Source organism: Buteo buteo, chromosome 9 (genome assembly GCF_964188355.1).
Source record: "Buteo buteo chromosome 9, bButBut1.hap1.1, whole genome shotgun sequence".
NCBI lineage: Eukaryota > Metazoa > Chordata > Aves > Accipitriformes > Accipitridae > Buteo > Buteo buteo.
This window is the reverse complement of record NC_134179.1, coordinates 28,269,479-28,287,042: the sequence shown is the minus strand read 5'-3', so window position 1 is coordinate 28,287,042 and position 17,564 is coordinate 28,269,479. Positions and strand designations below refer to the sequence as shown.

Here is a 17,564-nt window from a genome sequence, read left to right as displayed (position 1 = left end):
AGACCTCATACAGTTTTCTAGTAGTCCTACTATGAAAAATTTGCTTCTAGTGAATTTATTTTGAACTACTATACACCAAAATAAAAAAATAGAATTAAATGTTGATCCCAAATGACAATAAAAGCAATACTTTAATGAAAGGGTCACACTTTTTTTTTTAACGTAGCCTAAACTTAGAACTAGACTGACACAGATCACACTTCCATGTAAAAACCCATGAAATTCTGGATTTTCAGCCGCTTTCAGTGTGTGGTATGAGACACGTAAAGACACTCAGCACCTTTTGCCATTGAAAGTGATGTGCAATGCACCAGTGGAGCAGGACCTGATCCAAAGAATAGTTTTCTCTTAAAAAAGACATGTAAACCCCACATTTTTTCCATACCTTCTGTGTGCTTTTTTACATTACTGACAACCCCCTTTTTTTCCTACCCCATTTCTTCTGTCAACTCTGAATCCCCCATCGGATTAACAGGGAGCAACCTGGACTTTCACTTCCCTTCTTGCCCATGACAAAATGGCTTACAGCCCGAACTCCAGTCAGGTTGTTACGATGTGAAACATGCCACAGTCAGCACTTTCACTACTCCTGACTATGACACACAGTGCAGAAGAAGTCCAAATTGACTCTCAAGATGCTGCTGGTACAATTCACATTTTAAATGACTTGTACAATTAGGTTCCTATTGTAAAGTACATTTTTTTTAATGAACCAAAAAAAATTTCAGCAACACCAGTGTTCCTTTACACCTGTGAAAAACAAGACAGCAGTAAAATCAACTCTACCATTCTTCCCTTTCTGCATAGTCTTTTGTGTAGAGGTGGGAAAGCCTTTCAGCCAGAAAACAATCAGTAAATAATACTGCTCACTCAGTTTGTAAAGACATGTGCAGATTAACACCATACTTACCACTCCAACAGGGAAAGCTAGAACAGCCATCACCCAGTCACGGAGGGAAATGAGTTTTTTCAGCTGCCTCTCTTGCTCTTGACTGTCATTTCCTTTAGTGAGAAGACTGGACAGGTCGGTCAAGACGCAGATCCCAAAGAAGACAGCCTGGATCACCTGCACGGAAGGGGAATGCACTCTTGAACACAGAGAAGATCAGACTGTTGGCAGACAGCAAGTAGGACACAGGCGTGTGTGAGGAATATTGCCACAGAATTGACATGGGGAGTGGAAAACAACCGTGCCTTAAATATGGGTAGAGTTTGTTCACATAAAAGCCACTTGTGCTTCTAGACTGAAAGCCCTGCATGCACTTTGCTCCTCATGTATGGGGGGAATTGATGCAAGGGGAAGGACTGTTCCAGAGATGGGACTTCTCACCCTCACCTCAGACATGTGCCACCCACCGGGGACTGAAGTGCCACCCCTTCCTGCTTCACTCCATACAACTCGGCCCCAAAGCCCTAGCATTCACCTCTGAGGCAGAAAAAGTGAGGAACGCTCCCTGTAAAAAGAAAGGAAAGAAAAAAGATGAGTGGTTTTTTCCCTTGTGCCAGGAGGTCTCCCTCGGAGACCCTGCCTGCCCCAGACACTCCACCCAGAGGTGAAGAAGATGCCTGAGGCTTCTGAGAGATGCAGCACATGGCCTGGGCTTCGGCAAATCTATCACTGCTTCATCTCAAGTAGCAAACAACAGAACAAGCAAGCTGCAGGAGTTATTCAAGCTTTCTTATTGTGATGGCAGATTGTCATTTACCTGCCTTTTCCTTTTTTGCATTTATTTGTGTGCAATATTTTAAGATTATCTGTTATATTAAATTGGTACTTTAATCACCTGAACCCACTGATTCGGTTCAAACTTGACTTGATCTTAGGCTGATCACTGTTTTTCTTCCTCAATTAGCTTCATAAAATTGTAATAAGTTAGCTCAGGAATGCTCTTGCCTGAGGATCTGCGCATCCTTTCTGGTACAGTTCAGAGGAAGTACACGCAGCTTGTTTACTCCCTGAGCTGGAAGCCCGGGTCACAAACCCACACGTATCAGGTAATCTCAGGTAAAAAAATAACAAAACACGGGCTTGGGTCCCAAACTGCATAAACATAAACATATGCCTAAAATACATACTACATGTTTTTCAAAACGAGCATGGAGTGCTAGTTTAGAAGTCTTATTTGTAAATCTAAGTGTTCCTCTGACTAGGAGTCTCTGACTAAGCAGCAGACCATCTATAAGAAATAAGAATAGCACATACCCAGATTTTTCAAAATACAGTTTATTATGTGCCTACATCTTTGCAGAATTTAGACTCTAGTAAGTAACGTAAAAAAACACCTTAGGCTAGGGGACACTGATGTGGAATATGGCAGGGAAGGGAGGAGGGACAAGGGAGGGAGGAAGGAAGGAAAGAAGGAGAGAGGGAGAGAGGGAGGAAGGCAGGAAGGCAGGAAGGAAGGAAACACCAAACAGATGTTGGCTACTAGAAAGAAATTGGTTGGATGAATTAAAGTACATTCCCTTCCTCAACAATCCTTATATGACCCAAATACTTGTAAATTCTGGCTGTAAAGCTGTGAATGACAGACATTCAAATGGCCCCTGGATCTGGCTCCAATTCTGCTGCCATTGCTCTCCCCTCTCCAGGGTCTAGCTACTTATAATTTGCTTGATAAATAGATGAAGCAACATTACAAAACATTCCCTGAAGCCATGAAATGTGACAGACTACTAGTGCTAGAGCTGTATATTGTGCTAAAAAAAGGTACTACTACTTCAAAAGACTGCCTGGAAAAGTTACCATCTTCTACATTAATTTCTGAAAAACATTTAACATAAAAGTTGGGGCTCCTTGGAGCTACATAATCACATGAACTCCTAATGCACTTTTTCATATTTTTTGTTTGAAACAAGCACTTACCAGAAAAAAATCTTCCCATACTCGGCCCTGTTTTCCACCAAACAGATGGCCTATTTGGAGAGGACTACAAGAACTAATTATGCATTTGCTTGACTTAAGAGGAGATATGATACCATCTACTATTCACTCAAGAGTGTGAATGCCAAAGAAGGAAAAAGATGTAAGACAGGACTGGCAAAAAAAGTATACCTAACAGTGATGAGATCTGGGTGTTAAAAAGTTTAGGCTGAGTACCAGGAAATATTTCCTAACAGTGAGCTCTGTCAGACCATGAAATAGTTTCTCAGAGGAAGTGGTGGAAGCCTCGTGGCTTGAGTCACTCAAACCGATATTGGACAAAACACTCAATAATGTACTGCAGGGAACAGTATTACCCTGGCGGGGCTTGGACAAGTGACTAATGGATTGTTTGCAGCTCTAACTACAATTCCCTGAAATGGTCTCTCTCCAAAGAAACACAGACTCAAACAATCACACGCCCACTTTCCAAGGGAATTGAGATTGTACATCCACTAATCAATAACAAACCGAACAGCTTCTCTCCCTGTTATCCTTTTATGAACACACCGCTTCAAGGGAAAATACAATGATATCATTGGGAATAACTGAAAACTCCTAAAGGGAAAGAAAATACCCAAAGATTTCAGAGAGTAGGTATGAAGTAAACCATTCTACAAAAAGATCAACTAATAAAAATCCATATAGGAAAGAGAAAATTACATATTTATTGAGAACATTCAGAGCCAATGAAAAAATTGTATAGTGTTCAGGGAGGAACAGTTCCAGCTTATTCATACAAATTATGTATGTACATTTGCTCTAATACTTCTTCTTTTCCTTTCTAGAATGTGCAAGAAAACTCTTCTGACACCTGTCAACATTTAGGATTAGACCGAGGACCTCCAGAGCTGCACAAGTCTCAGCAGCATAAACTGAACAGCCATAGTCAGTAATGATTTATGTCCTTTGTGGGTCTGGCATAAGAGAAGTGTAGCATGCAGCTACTGGTGGTTTATGGTATGAACCACAGTTTTAAAGTCCATGCTCCTCAGTGTGAATGCTGCCTAACAGATGTGAAAAGTTCACAGCAAGGGAGTAGAAACTCCCTCTAAACAATATTTTCCAATGTGCCCTCGTGTTACCTTAGATTTAGGATCACGTTTTCAAAACAAGTACCTTCTTTTAAAAATCTGCAGGTGGTGAATCTAAACATGAAACATCCCTGAGATGGTAAACAAACAGTTGACTTTTTTTTCCTTGGAAATGTAAGCAGTAACAGCACCTCAGAGGAAGAAGTATCTTCCAATTTTGCCTCTAACTCGAGTTTGAAGAAAAATGATGATTTAGAAAATGACAAATACAAATTTGACAGAAACCAACCATACCTTCCTTACACCGTGTAACAGTGATAGAGGCAGAAACTTGTAAGCAGAGTATGCAAAAACGAGAAAATAATTAAAACAGGTATAAAATACTAACTTACTGCTGAACCCATTTTCTCCTTTGAAGCCTAGAGGGGCCACTGCTACTATAGTTGATACTACAGTACCCTTAAGCTGTGATAATGTAATGATAAGTAACAGAAATGGCCATCTACAGGCATTTTAGTAATACAAAACTCTGAGCAGAGAAAATACTTGTTAAGTTGCTGCAGGAGAAAACAGCTATGAACAGAAGAGGAAACCAAGCAGCCCAGAAACCTTCTCAAACAGTGAGATCTATTCAGATTATATATCAGAAAAGATTGTTCCTTATGAATGATTAGAACAAAGTAAACTAATTGTACATGTCTGTCTCCTACAAGAAAATAAAGACTTGCTTCAGTAGGACAGTTTTTCCACCAGGTGCTCACTGAAGGATAGCAGCTAATGACCTCCTTGTACTCCCCCTAATTTGACTTCTTAGAGTCAGGTAGAAAATGTTTTTCCTCGTAAACCTTTCTTCAGGGCATGGAGATTCCCTTCTCCTGCATGCCATGGGGCTCCACAGTGCAGACAAAATCTCTGCACAACTGAGGTCAATGGAAATTCTGTCACTACTCTTACCAAGGCAGAAAAACTCCCATTAAATTCACTGAATCTAGGATTTCATTGCCCATGGACTCATCCTTTTTCAAGCTCACTCTTGTAATCAGGACCATTCCTTAGAGCTCAAGGCAGAATGACTAGAAAAGTCTGTGCAAGCACTACTATTATTCATGGGTGTTTTTTCCGCTACCTTACCTTTGAAAATGGAGAATTCACTGTCCTCAAGTTATTTTTGAGATTAACAGCACTTAATAATTATTTCATGTACCCCGCTATGAAATAAGGCATCTGAGTAGGCTGGCAAGTTGACAGCACTGCCAGAATAAAACATGGAAGTAACACTCACAAAATCAGCAAGAAATAACAAAAGAGCATGGAAAATTAAGTAACTTTTACACATTCCAAAATGCCATGTTTGCGCATGAAGTGCATGAGCATGTGCACGTGCACATGTATTAGGTACCTGTACCTCACTTACCAGGTGAGCTTCCACTGTTTCAAGGTAAGACTGCATTTAAGAAAGAGACTTAAGAGTCTGCAAATATAACCCGTTATTATAGGAAGACTAATTCACACTAGGGTGTCAGGGAGGCCTGGCTGATTCCTGGGGGCTGGGAGCAGCAGGGGGGGCAGCCAGGGCCCATCCCACCCCCAGCCAGGAGCAGGACAGCCAGGGGCACCGAGGCAGCCCCAGACCCAGGCATCGGGCATCTCCCTGGGGACAGGCCACCAGCCCACGGGTGGGGGGCAGACGTAACCTGACTCATCAAAGCAACACTCACACTTAAGGCAATCCATGGCTTTCCACAGGAAAATCAAAGTTTAGCTCTACAAGCATACAAAATCAAATTGCTGAAAGCTGTCATTTCTCATGTATTTCAGATTTTACAATCTGCCATATACAGAACATGGTCTGATTTTCAAACAACAGGAATATGATTTGTAAACTCAGAGTATCTGCTACTACTCCTTGTCACCTTGTGTCACTTTAGCTTTCATTCCTCCAGCCTCTAGACATTATTATTTGACGTACAAATGTACTATGCTTCAGCAATTAATATGACTGTATCTTAAGAAACTCTGGAATAATTAAAGTCAGATTTTTATCTCTTTGCCCACTGTAAACGTGACTGATTGGACTCTGTTTTGGGACCATGCGTGCTTAGGGCTGTAGTGTTTCGGGCTGTACACAGGCATGTGTGGACAGCCTGCATCCTGTAACCACAGCTCAGTTACCTGTAGTTGCAGCATACACAGCAAGTCTAGGTTAAGTCAAGAATAACAAGGTATTTTTGATAGAAAATGCACTGTGTTTACAGAACGAAGCCATGGACTGTAGCTGTTTATTAAATCTGTTACTGCTCTTGACTGCATGAAGCTACTGATTCTTCTAGTCCATCACCATTCCAGCATTACTCACAGGCACAATGCTTTTATTCTTGTTGCTTCTCTTCCCCTTGCTGTATCTTTTATAGTTATAATAGGAAGCAGAAGCTGGACAACATGTAATCAAGTGCTAAATCTTTGTATCAGAGAAGCTACTGATTTCAGATAAGGAAAAGGCAAATCTTTCTGCCTACAGACAAATGGAAGAGAGACAGAAAGAAATTTTATGTACTAAAATACAAGCCAGTGTAATATGTCTAATCACTAAATCTACAATTAATTAAAGTTGAAGTGCAAACACTGTGAAAAAGTACAGTGTGCTACTCAGAATCATTACTTCTGTGCAAGGAATTGGGAAGAAGACTTTGTATTTTAAAGGCCAGAGCTAAAAGAGCATCATCACCCCAGGAGATTCATTGACTGACGTTAAGTTGGGGCATGCAGTCAGACCTCGTATCACATCTTCTTCCGCACTGGCTGCAGTGCCATGGCCATTTTAGTTTGTTTTGTTTGTTGAAGCAGGTTTCAACAACATCATAGGCCACTTCAACACAGAAAAGGAACACAGTCCCTGCCCATCAAAAGCCAGTAGCCTGAGAAACCAAATAAATATACAACATACAGGAGAAAAGTAAGGAACAAGGGAACAAAATCAGAATAAGCTAAAGGAATACTTAATGCAAATGCCATCTATTTTACTTTGAGTTGTTTGTTGGTTAGGAATCTTGAAATACCTATTTCTCCTATTCCTCCTTTCTCTTTCACTTACACAAATGATAACTTAAACTCTACTAGTAAAACATGACACTTATTTCTATCAGAAGAGCCACTAGAAATTCAGTAAGTGCATAGATGGACAGCCTTATAAATATCTAGCACTGTCCTCATCAAAAACAATGACTCATGTCTCCCTTTACAGCCTTCAGTGGGGGGATGGCTCCTCTAATCAGATGTTGCACATGAAGACCAGTTCTTACTAGGAAATTTAACTTCATTTTCATGATTTAGTCATATGACATGAATCAGCTTATAAAACATGCCTAATCCCTTACCACATGATGTAAGTTCAGGGACTCCTTTAAGTATCATTCTTTACTTTCTACATAACCTCCTGTAGTCTTGTTCTTTGAAACCCACCAGCATTGTCCAAAGGTAACCAAGGATGGTTTAAACCAATGAGACTTTATAGATACACAAAAGAATAAAGTCTACTATGGAATTACGATGCATGGAGATGAAACCCGTTTGACTCTTGGGTCTAGTTTTTATAGGTATTACATTGTTTAAGCCTAAGTCCTTAAGCACTTACTATGGAGCTGTGGAAAGGGGACAAAGCTGTGTAAGCTAATAAGACCTTCTGTTTCCAAGAGGAGAGACGCATTTTAAAATTCTGCCTGTTGGAACACAATATGTGTCTTTAAGTGGACAGACAGAAAAGCGACTTTTTGTGCAAACTAAGCAACTTGTAAGAAATCAGAAAACCAAAACAGATGTGGGCCCCTAAAATGTAATTTTTATAGCACTGCCTTTCAGCATCTATTACAATTCACAATTTTCAGCACATGAAATAAAAAAATCCGATAAATAACAGAAGCATACTGCTTGCACCTCTTCCTTTCTCTCTCCATCTTCCCTCTACTTAACCCAGGAAAACCCCTTACTGCATTACACTTACTGGAAAGGTTAAGTCTCAGACCGTTCTGTCTTAACAGGATTCTTGACTGTCTCATAATGGTTTTCAAAAACATGCAGCACAGTTCTTGAAGAGGTAATGTGGTTGTGCTAACACAGTTTTAAAAGCAGTTTTCTTAATATTTTTAGTACTTCTATAAAGATAAATATATTATTCCTTACTACAACAACCTAAGCTGAAATTTGGGGAATTATCAAAAATACTTGGAAATGCTTTGATTTTTACAGGCAAAAAAGTGTATTTAGTTATTCTTTTTACATGAGTAAAATACTCCCCAACAAAAAAACTGCTGTAATTGACAACAATTGAGAAATTCATTTTAAAGTGCTACTATATCTCCACTGTGTTGCATAGATCACATTTCCAATATGATCTCAGCATGACAGAGTGTATGCCATCTGGCTCAGAAGTGCTAACAGCGTGGAATCCACTACCACGTATTGGATGAAGAGATGGAATGGACAAATACAGAATATACTAAAGCAATATGTACAAGAATTTGACCAGATGTTGAGAAAGTGTTAAATTTTCTAAAATCTTTCACATTCTTTTTAGCTGTGTCATTCCTCTCCAACACCATGTCAATCCAGTCTTCCTTTTCCCTCTAAAAACTACAGGTATTTTCTGGATACTTTTGAGTTATAGATGTCCAGATACCTTACTCTGATCTTAGCTAATACACTAAGCTCACTGTTGCAGTATTTAAGAAATTATTATTCTATTTTTATCTTTATCTTTTTGATTTTAAATTGTTTTCACTAAACTAATTTTCTAATAATCCCCATCTTCTTCCTTACTCTCTTGCATTGTGTATAGAAAAGCTGCCATTACTACTTATTGTATCCTGCTTATAAGATAGTGTAATTTCATTAAACTTATATAATCCATTCAGCAAACATGTATAATACAGTTTATTCAGAATAGATTATGATTTTATTAGGTTATATCTTTTATGTTTTTCTTTGCTAAAGCTTAATCTTATTAGGATTATACACTGCACAGAAGGTTATGTCATTATTTTGGCTTAAATGCTAATTTTACACATTTCAGCGTGATTGGTACGCTCTCTGCAGCAGTGGCCTTGCAGTCAACCAGGCAGGAATGGCAGCTCTCTAGACAATGTTTGGGATAGCTAGCTAAGAAGCTAAGACTTGTTCTGCAGCTGTCTGTTCTAAACTGAGCTTTAGGATAGGGTTTCCGATGGCTGGAAAGTCCCTAGCACTTTGTAAGTTAATTACCCCCCAAAGAAATTGCATTTTATTAAGTACAGAACTTTCTCAAAGAAATGGGTTTCTTTAAACTTCAGAAACTCCTGCATTGCACCAACTTTTTCATGTTTAGAAATACAGTTTGAAAACCACTAGAGGGAAGCAATTTTGACAGATCAAATTTGAAAACAAAACTACATACAAGTTTTTCAAAGAAGAGTGACTGGTTTTGCTTTTTCTTTCTTTCCTTTTTAATGAATAAGGTTACAGCTGCCTTCTAAATTGCTGAATTTAGAAAAGGCCATGACTGATGTATCTCAGCAACATGGTGACAGAGCTGGAAATGCAAACGAGAAAGGCACTACAATCTTCTGAGACATAGCAGCCTCAGTGCTGCCCTGCCATGGCTGTAGCAAATAAAAGGTTTTAATCTGTCTGTTTCCTGAGCACTGTAAAAGCAGTAATGAATGACTCCTCACACCAGTCCAGCAAGACAGGCTATTAAATGATACTGTGTCAGTTGGGCAATTCTCCCTCTCTCTAGGGAAGGTAAGGGAAGGAAACATTGAGAGCTTTATCCCACCTCTTTATCCTACCAACAACACACAAACCAAGTCAGTTGCAAACCCACACTGTGAAAATAGCTCATGTCTCCAATCAGGGTCATCTTCAGCTTTTGCTTAAAGCAACTTTTCTTCCCCAGCTCACTGCTGCAGCAGCTCAAGGATAATTTATGAGGGGCGTGTAAAGTATATTCATAAATAAAGTTATTACTAACATAAGGATATTCTATAATTAGACCACAGCAAAGGATGCTGCTATTCAAGCTCCACTTGAAAAAAAGAGAGGACATAATTCTGTACATTAATTATAAAGCATGTGGTTCAATGAAAGGTGATCTAACATGTTGTACTGTCCTCATAAACAAGACTATTCTTTACACAACATTTCAAGCAAGGCACTGTGTGTTATAAAATGTTGTATTTCAGGAGAAAAAAAAAAGTTCTCATTATCTTACACCTCTAAAGAAAACATGGGAAAAACCCTGATATAAGCTAACTGCATTTAAATTAAATAATACAAGGGGGGGGGGGGGTTGAGCATTCACTAGGTGTGTGGCATTTCAACCCCAGATAACACTTCCCTGCTTTCATTGTCTTTCTCATGAACAAATCTCAAAGGAAATTAAGGATTTGTTTCCTGCTTGTTGTTGATGAAAGTGAGGCAGGGAGAAGTGAGCTGGCCAAGGTCAGGCAGCAAGGCAGCAGGAGACCCGGGGGGATGAACTCAGGTGTCCTGATCCCTAGGCAGTTCTAGGCATTAGATCAGGCTGTTTTCCACACATCTGTACTCACTCTTACAGTGATAACCATTTCCACTGCTTACTAGGGAAGCACTCCTGGCTTTCTCAGAGAAACGGCACAGACCTTTTCATTCCCTCAAAATGTAGCCATACTACTGTTAGCATAAATCCAAATACTTTTCCCCTTATGCAGCTCATATTGATCATAGTTTTCAAAGACCCTGTTTGCTTTACTGTGTCTTTCAAAGTTTTCAAATGGTTAGATACTGTAATTCTGACTAGCTGATCTATTTGTGCCAACCAACTAGAGTTACCAAGGTCTCAAATAGAATAGCTTTGGAGAGCTTGTCCATTATACCATTCCCACCTGCACTGTTCTTATGCCTTTGTTCATAACAGAAAATATTGATTTTGAGCAATGCTAGCACTGAATAAATCTTTTTCATTTTTCCATCACTTTTTCTGCTCTCTATGGATAAGTTCGATGAGCTGCAATTTCAGTGTGGTGCACACTTGGCTTCCCAGCATCCCCATAGGACTGGGCACTGGGTGGAAGAAGCACAACCATCCCATCTGCTACCTGGAGACTGTCTTTGGAGAGAGTGGCCTGAAAAAAAAACGGCATGGAGCCGTATCTTGCCTTATGTGCTCATGAAGGCAGACACAGCTCAAGCCTCTCTCTTTCTCACTCTATCTAACCAACATTTAACTGTTTCTTGAGTTTCCAAACTAATCTTTGAGACACTGCTATTTACTGTATTTCTGTTTTGCTCACTACTTTTCATTTCACTTGCAAAAGGAAGAAAGCAAGTAACTGTAAGGAAGTTTAAATTTACAGTCCCCTACATATTAGAAGCCAGTTTACAACAACTACCTGGCATCACACCAGGTTCCAAACCCATCAGATTTAGATGCTCTCCATCAGGCCACTGCACACTGACTGACAAAGAGTAAATAGATTTTTTAAATCAGTAAACACCACAAGTTCAATAATAAGCTGTCCTTTCCTCTCAAGAGTTAGGAAGCTCAAACACCACCAGTTGTAGCAGTTAAGAAAGTAGCAGATGACTGCAAAAAAGAAACCTTTGCTAAAGCATGGTACTGGTGACCAGTACTATTGGCAGTGAGCATGGTGTTTTGGATTCTCCATGGCAGGAAAAGCACTTTGCAAGTAGTAGCTTGTAGATGTGGCAGCCCAGCACACAAAAAAAAGCATCTGTGCCTATCAAGAGACATAGCCTACTGGTCAGGTGGACAGATCACAACAGGAAATGCCCCAAGTATCAACTGTCCTCTGCTAAACCTCTTAGTACTCCAACACTAATGCCACCATGCACCAGGTAGGTGCGTGCACATGCACTCCAAATTAACACTGTAGCTGTAATCGTAATGCAGCTGGGGACAAGGGCTGTGCCCCTGCACATGCCCGGGGTGCTGAGTCACCCGTAGGAACTCCCTGGGCAGTCCTGGGAACTCCCCAGCTAGTTTCTGTCGAGATGAGATAATTGACTGATAGCTACAGGAACCGGGCCCAGGCAGTCCCGGCTCCACCAGAGGTCTGAGGGATCGATAGAAGAACTCCCCAGGCAGTCCCAGCCTGTGTTAACAAGATAATCGACTGCGTGACTGGGACTGGGGAGGCAGGGAGCTCCCAGCAGTCCTGGGAACAACCCGGGCGGGTCCTGCTTTGCACACATGAAGTAAATGGTGAACTGACAGACGCTATTTATATATTTAGGTATGTTTATCATGGGGTAGGGCAATTTTTTGCACATAGTTGAGACAATTTTAACTAGAAACTCATCATGCATGCACTGGAGTGTTGACATGGGACCACAGGCCAGCTGGATGATAAGAATTCACCAAACCACAGTTTGGGGAGTCTGATCCAAATCAGCTGAAAATGCTGTTACAAGGACACTTGGGATGGAGACTCCTATCACCACCTGGACAGAAACTGGACATACTGTCACAACAGTGACAACAGTAACACAACAGTGTCACCTCATGCAGAACATCCAAATAAATCAGTTTCTTTACCTAACATTTGAACCAGCGTGTGTGTAACATGGACCAGAACGGTCTCTTAAGAAAATGAGAGCCTACCACCACGTAAGCTGGCCACAATGAAATCACACACAGATTTACAACACTACTCCAGAGTATAAGTGCATTGGTCCAAGTAAATGTACCTGACACCACTGCCAGATTTTATGTAAATTACCTCTAATTCTGACTTGCAGAATACATACTCTTTTCCCCAAATATTTAGTAAGCAAGTACATTCCAGTATTCTGCCCTAATCCTCACAACACAAAAATGCTGGTTACACAGGTAACATTCATAAATGTTGGTGGTTTCTGGGCCATGCCCATTTATTTATAATCTGGCTGTAGTCCATTGCAGTACAAGGCACTGACACTACTGCAACGGAACAAGGACCTCTCCTGTCCAGACCACCTGTAACCATGCAATATGAAACTTCACACCAGAGTCCTGGTGCAGAGCTGCTGACCAGCTCTGTCAGCATGCCTGTCCTGAGACATTGAGTTCTGACTAACAGCGAGACCAGGTCATGTTCAACCTCTAGCTTTGGATCAGCCAGGAATCATGTGTTAAAAATTTCACACATGACACAGCCTGAGCAGTGGTCTGGACCCCTCCACCCCCCTGTCACAAGAGCAAGGCCAAGTACTCGATGCAGAGCTAGATGAGTCCAACCTGGATGCTGTCTGAGAACCACCACACAGGGCTGATCCATGCCCATTCAGGAAAGTTTGGTTTGGATTAGGCCTGTAGCCACCAGGAGGTTCAGGTGTGACACTGCACAGAACAATTTTAAAATAATTATTTTTCTTGGTCAGAAAACCAATATATTTTACAGGCCTCACTGCAGAGCTCAGATATATCACATTTCTTCATGTATTACTGAAACTTCAAGGAGAACACATGCCAGAGGTGTTTTCAAGTTCCACTGGACTCAATCAGTCTACCTTGTTCTCCCTGCACTGAAGGGAAGAGACACATGTGAGCTCTGGGCGTATCCAAAGCTCTGTATTATTCTTCTGCCAAGACCAGACCATTTGACTTCTTAATTTCTATTTATAAACACAGTTAGGTATTACAAGAGCCAGACTATTTAACCATGAAGACTGTCAAAATAGATAATGTATTGTGTCTCACTGAATTACAAACTGGCTGAGTGCCTAGCCTTTTGACTGCAAAGGTCCACTCCATCATAGCTCCAGCAATGTCTTCTATCTAATCTACTTCAGAGAAGTTTTGAAAAACAAACAACTATGAAATGACTATATGGATCATACAAATTGTATTTGTTAATCCTTCTATTGGTTAACTGCACTTAGTTACTAGATCTGATGCCAAATTAGGAAGAGTCATAATTTACCAGAAAATGTAGCTGATGACCTTCATTATAATGAGATACAGCTCAGCAGTGATCTCTCACGGTATCCACATGGATGTGTGCTCAGATAAGGGTGTCAATATACTCTCCTGGAACTAGTTCTCTGATAAATTGTTTTCCTTATGTATTTAGGGAGTGCACGTGCATCCACAGTGTGATCAAATTAGTATTACATTTCAAAGAACCGAGTACTTAGTGTAGTAGCAGTTACAACACAGTGACTGTTTTCATGAGGACCATGAAATTTTATTTGACTCAGTGAAGGCACTGCTTGTATCTGCTTACAAAATATCTGAGTTAGAAAATTAATGGCATTTAAGTGGGTTAATATTGGTTAATAAACCCATAAAAAAACCATAATAACACCTACATCAAGTATGGCAAATCTAATACGGGTAGGAAAACAGTCCTCTTCAGAGAAGAACACTCAAACAAAACAATAACCCAGAAAATGCACATTGACTCCAAGTTAAAATACCACAGCTTGCCCTTATACAAAATTGTATTAGCTAATCTTTTGGAGGAAAATACAAATTAAATACTTCTTGGATTTATAAAATGCTTGACATCCAATCATTAACCTGCACACATGCACTAAATAAAGTAAAAGCACATTCTGTTTCCCTAGGAAGGGATTTCTTTTAAAGAGGCAGGATTTGTCCAGATATGGATGTTGCCAAAACATGTATGTCATTTAAAAGCCAAATACGATACAGTATCGCAATACAGTAGTATTATCATAAATATAAAACTATAACTTCAGGAATTTCATGTCTATAGTTACAACATTTGTATCAATGCCAAGATAAGTTCAGCACATCAATACATAGTCAATTTGAAAAGCAAGTGCAAAAAAGGTCACATTTTAACCAAGCATTTATCAACCTTGTATGCTAAAAGGTAAACCATCATCTCATGACTTCCATATTGTAACTGTTTTTAGCTTAGAAAAATTAATCAATCTGCATATCACAGTATTACTATAGTATTATAATTGTCTCTCTACAGACATTTTCCTGCCCTTATTTTGTTTTTTGCCGTTCCTACTTCCCAGGTTTTCAGACTGAAGATGGAGAGAATATTAGAGGGACTCTTGCCTCTCTAAACAACTACTCAAGAAATCAGAGAAGGAATCTGAAAGGATTTCACATACTTCATTCTAGGTTTGCCTTAACTTTATAGCAATTAGACAATTTGCATTTATTTTACCGCTAGATGCAAAGACAACCAGCTTCTGATGGGGACTTTCTCTTTGGTATTATCAGACCTTTAGCTTTTCAGAGAAACTTGAAACTGATAACAGATCAAAGAGATAATCTACTTGTTTCTTATACATCTCTTATTTATATGATTTTAAATGTCACACAAGAAAGAGGGTTTTACACGGAACTGTCATAAACCAGCCTATTCAATGGTATCATTGTACATGACTTGGCAGTATAAATTGATTATTTATGTAATATTTCTATCAAGCTAAAAATTTTTTTAAAACCAACAGAAAATTGTAAAGCAGAGACCACCTGATTGCTGGCTATACTTAATAAAATCTGGCTCAGTCCTCAAAACCAATACAGTGTGCTTCCTTGTTTTTAATTTCTTTACTCTTCTTAATGGTAATCTTTTTCAAAGCACTAATAAAAGAGATTTTCCTTATAGGTCAATATATTTATTCAGATCAAAGAGAGGAGTAGGATTCACAACCGAGATATTCCCTATCAGTGGCCATTTCATAAGACAGAATAGTACACCTGTTAACTTCACCATTGCATAATAGCACAGGAGGAGCAACCAAGAGCAAAGCAGGCAAATCCACAGCAATTTACTGCTTTGTAACTCAAACCAGCACTTTAAATTCAGCTTGAAAAAAAATACAGGAAATGCTACCATAGCTGGACAAAACAAAAACAAAAGTAATTTCTTTGTGGCAAGATATACTTAGTAAGCAGACTGCTACATTCAGCACAACTACCCATTTTTGGATGAAGCCCCAATGAAGAAAACTGCAGAGAAACAAGGCCTAATGCACTGCTGCCACCTGAGCATAGCAAAAAGGTCACACTGAATGCAACCATCTAGTCAATCATAGGCAGAAAAAAGGACTCTCTAGCATTCTGGAATGTAACCAGACTTGTAAGGGCCAAAGCCAAGTAACAGAATGGCAAACACTTCCCCTAAAGAAATAAAAGCATGTTTTTTGCTATACTATTTATTTTTTATTATACTAGAAAACGGTGAATAAAATGGTGCATTTATTTTATTTCTGATAAATAATTATCATGACTGGTGACAGGCTGGAATATGCTAAAATTTCTCCAATCAGAATTGAACTGTTTTAACTAAATAAATGAACTTAATTTAAATGTGTTACACATGTAAAGAAAAGTTTAAAATAATGCATTATGAATTTAAATCTGACATACTGAACAAATGAAATGTTTTCTGTAGTAAGTAAAACCAGATTTAGTGTTTCTTTTCACCATGCCCTACAAGATTTTAGCAGTAGTAGATATTATCCTCCCACACCTCATTGTTATTCGCAGGTGTGGAGGAGGAAAACCAGCTTTCCTACTTTTTAACTCCCAGTTGGTTTCTCAGTGAATTGACTTCTCTTCATTCTGTGTGAATGAAATAGTTATTGAACTAAACTAATGAATAACAGGAAGAAATACTTTCTCTGTATCTGCAGAGAAGACTAGTGTTGTCAAAAAAACCAATTAAAACTGAAGCAAACTCTGCTGCTTAACCATTACCTTCAGTAGTTCTGTGGTGTGGCTTCTCTTAAAAACTTCAATAACACATGCTCCAGCCAGATGTAACAAGAACTACTGAAAAACCTGGACATGTAGTCCATGCTGATAAAAGAATCCAAAAATATGCTGTATCGGGATGCATGATGGATTATGAGTGTGTTACATCATTAGCCATCCAGCAAATAGGATTATCACCAGTGAGATCCTTAGCAGACAATGTGATTGCACAGTTCTACGATACAACAGAAGGAGATGGTTGTGTAACTGTAGAAGAGTATTAACATGCCAAAGAGTGGACATTTTCAACCTATTAGGCAGGACTCAGGTGGACAAACTCCTAGGAAACCCGGGTCAGCGTTGAACATGATCTGAGCAAAGGGCTGGACTAGATGACCTCCTGGCTTGCCCTACAACCTAAGTGATCCTATGATTAGATCAAATCTGGGGCTTCATGTAAGAGAAAGTGTTTAGTCCTGTCAAAGACTGTAAAATCTCTTCCTTGTTTGCAAAACACAGATATCTCTAGAATGACTCCAGCTGATCACAAAATCTTAAACACTTCTGAAGTGTTTTCACAATTTACAGAAGGACTTTTCCTACAGTTGTTATAGGTTTAAGCTTCACATGAGGATGCTGTTGCACAGACACTGCAGCAATAGTATTTGGTCTCGTACAAGTGTCTCCCTGCTGGTAAGACTTCAAACGTGCTAATTTAGGGGAAAAAAAGGAGTCGGGGACACAGGTCAACTGAAGATTTGAGCTTAAATTTGTGTAATAGACTATCTCTAATATGTACTCAGTAGCATCTGATTGCTATTTTATTATGTTCATACAGAAACAACCAAAAAAACCCGTATCCAAATTGTGCCATCCTTCTAAAACCAGAGATCATTCTGTGATTGCAACA

General features: G+C 39.4%; 1 protein-coding gene across 3 annotated transcripts in view; it reads right to left on the bottom strand.

Annotated features, from left to right (window-relative positions):
- AIG1 (androgen induced 1) overlaps positions 1-17,564 on the bottom strand; it is a 124,754-nt gene that overhangs the window by 87,007 nt on the left and 20,183 nt on the right. Inside the window, exon 2 of one of the 3 annotated variants that reach the window (XM_075035885.1) lies at positions 911-1,066. In XM_075035885.1, coding sequence (XP_074891986.1) covers positions 911-1,066 — 156 coding nt within the window. Of the gene's footprint in view, positions 1-910; positions 1,067-1,144; positions 1,455-17,564 lie in introns of those variants that run through there. The other 2 variants (XR_012651655.1, XR_012651656.1) reach the window with 2 other exon arrangements.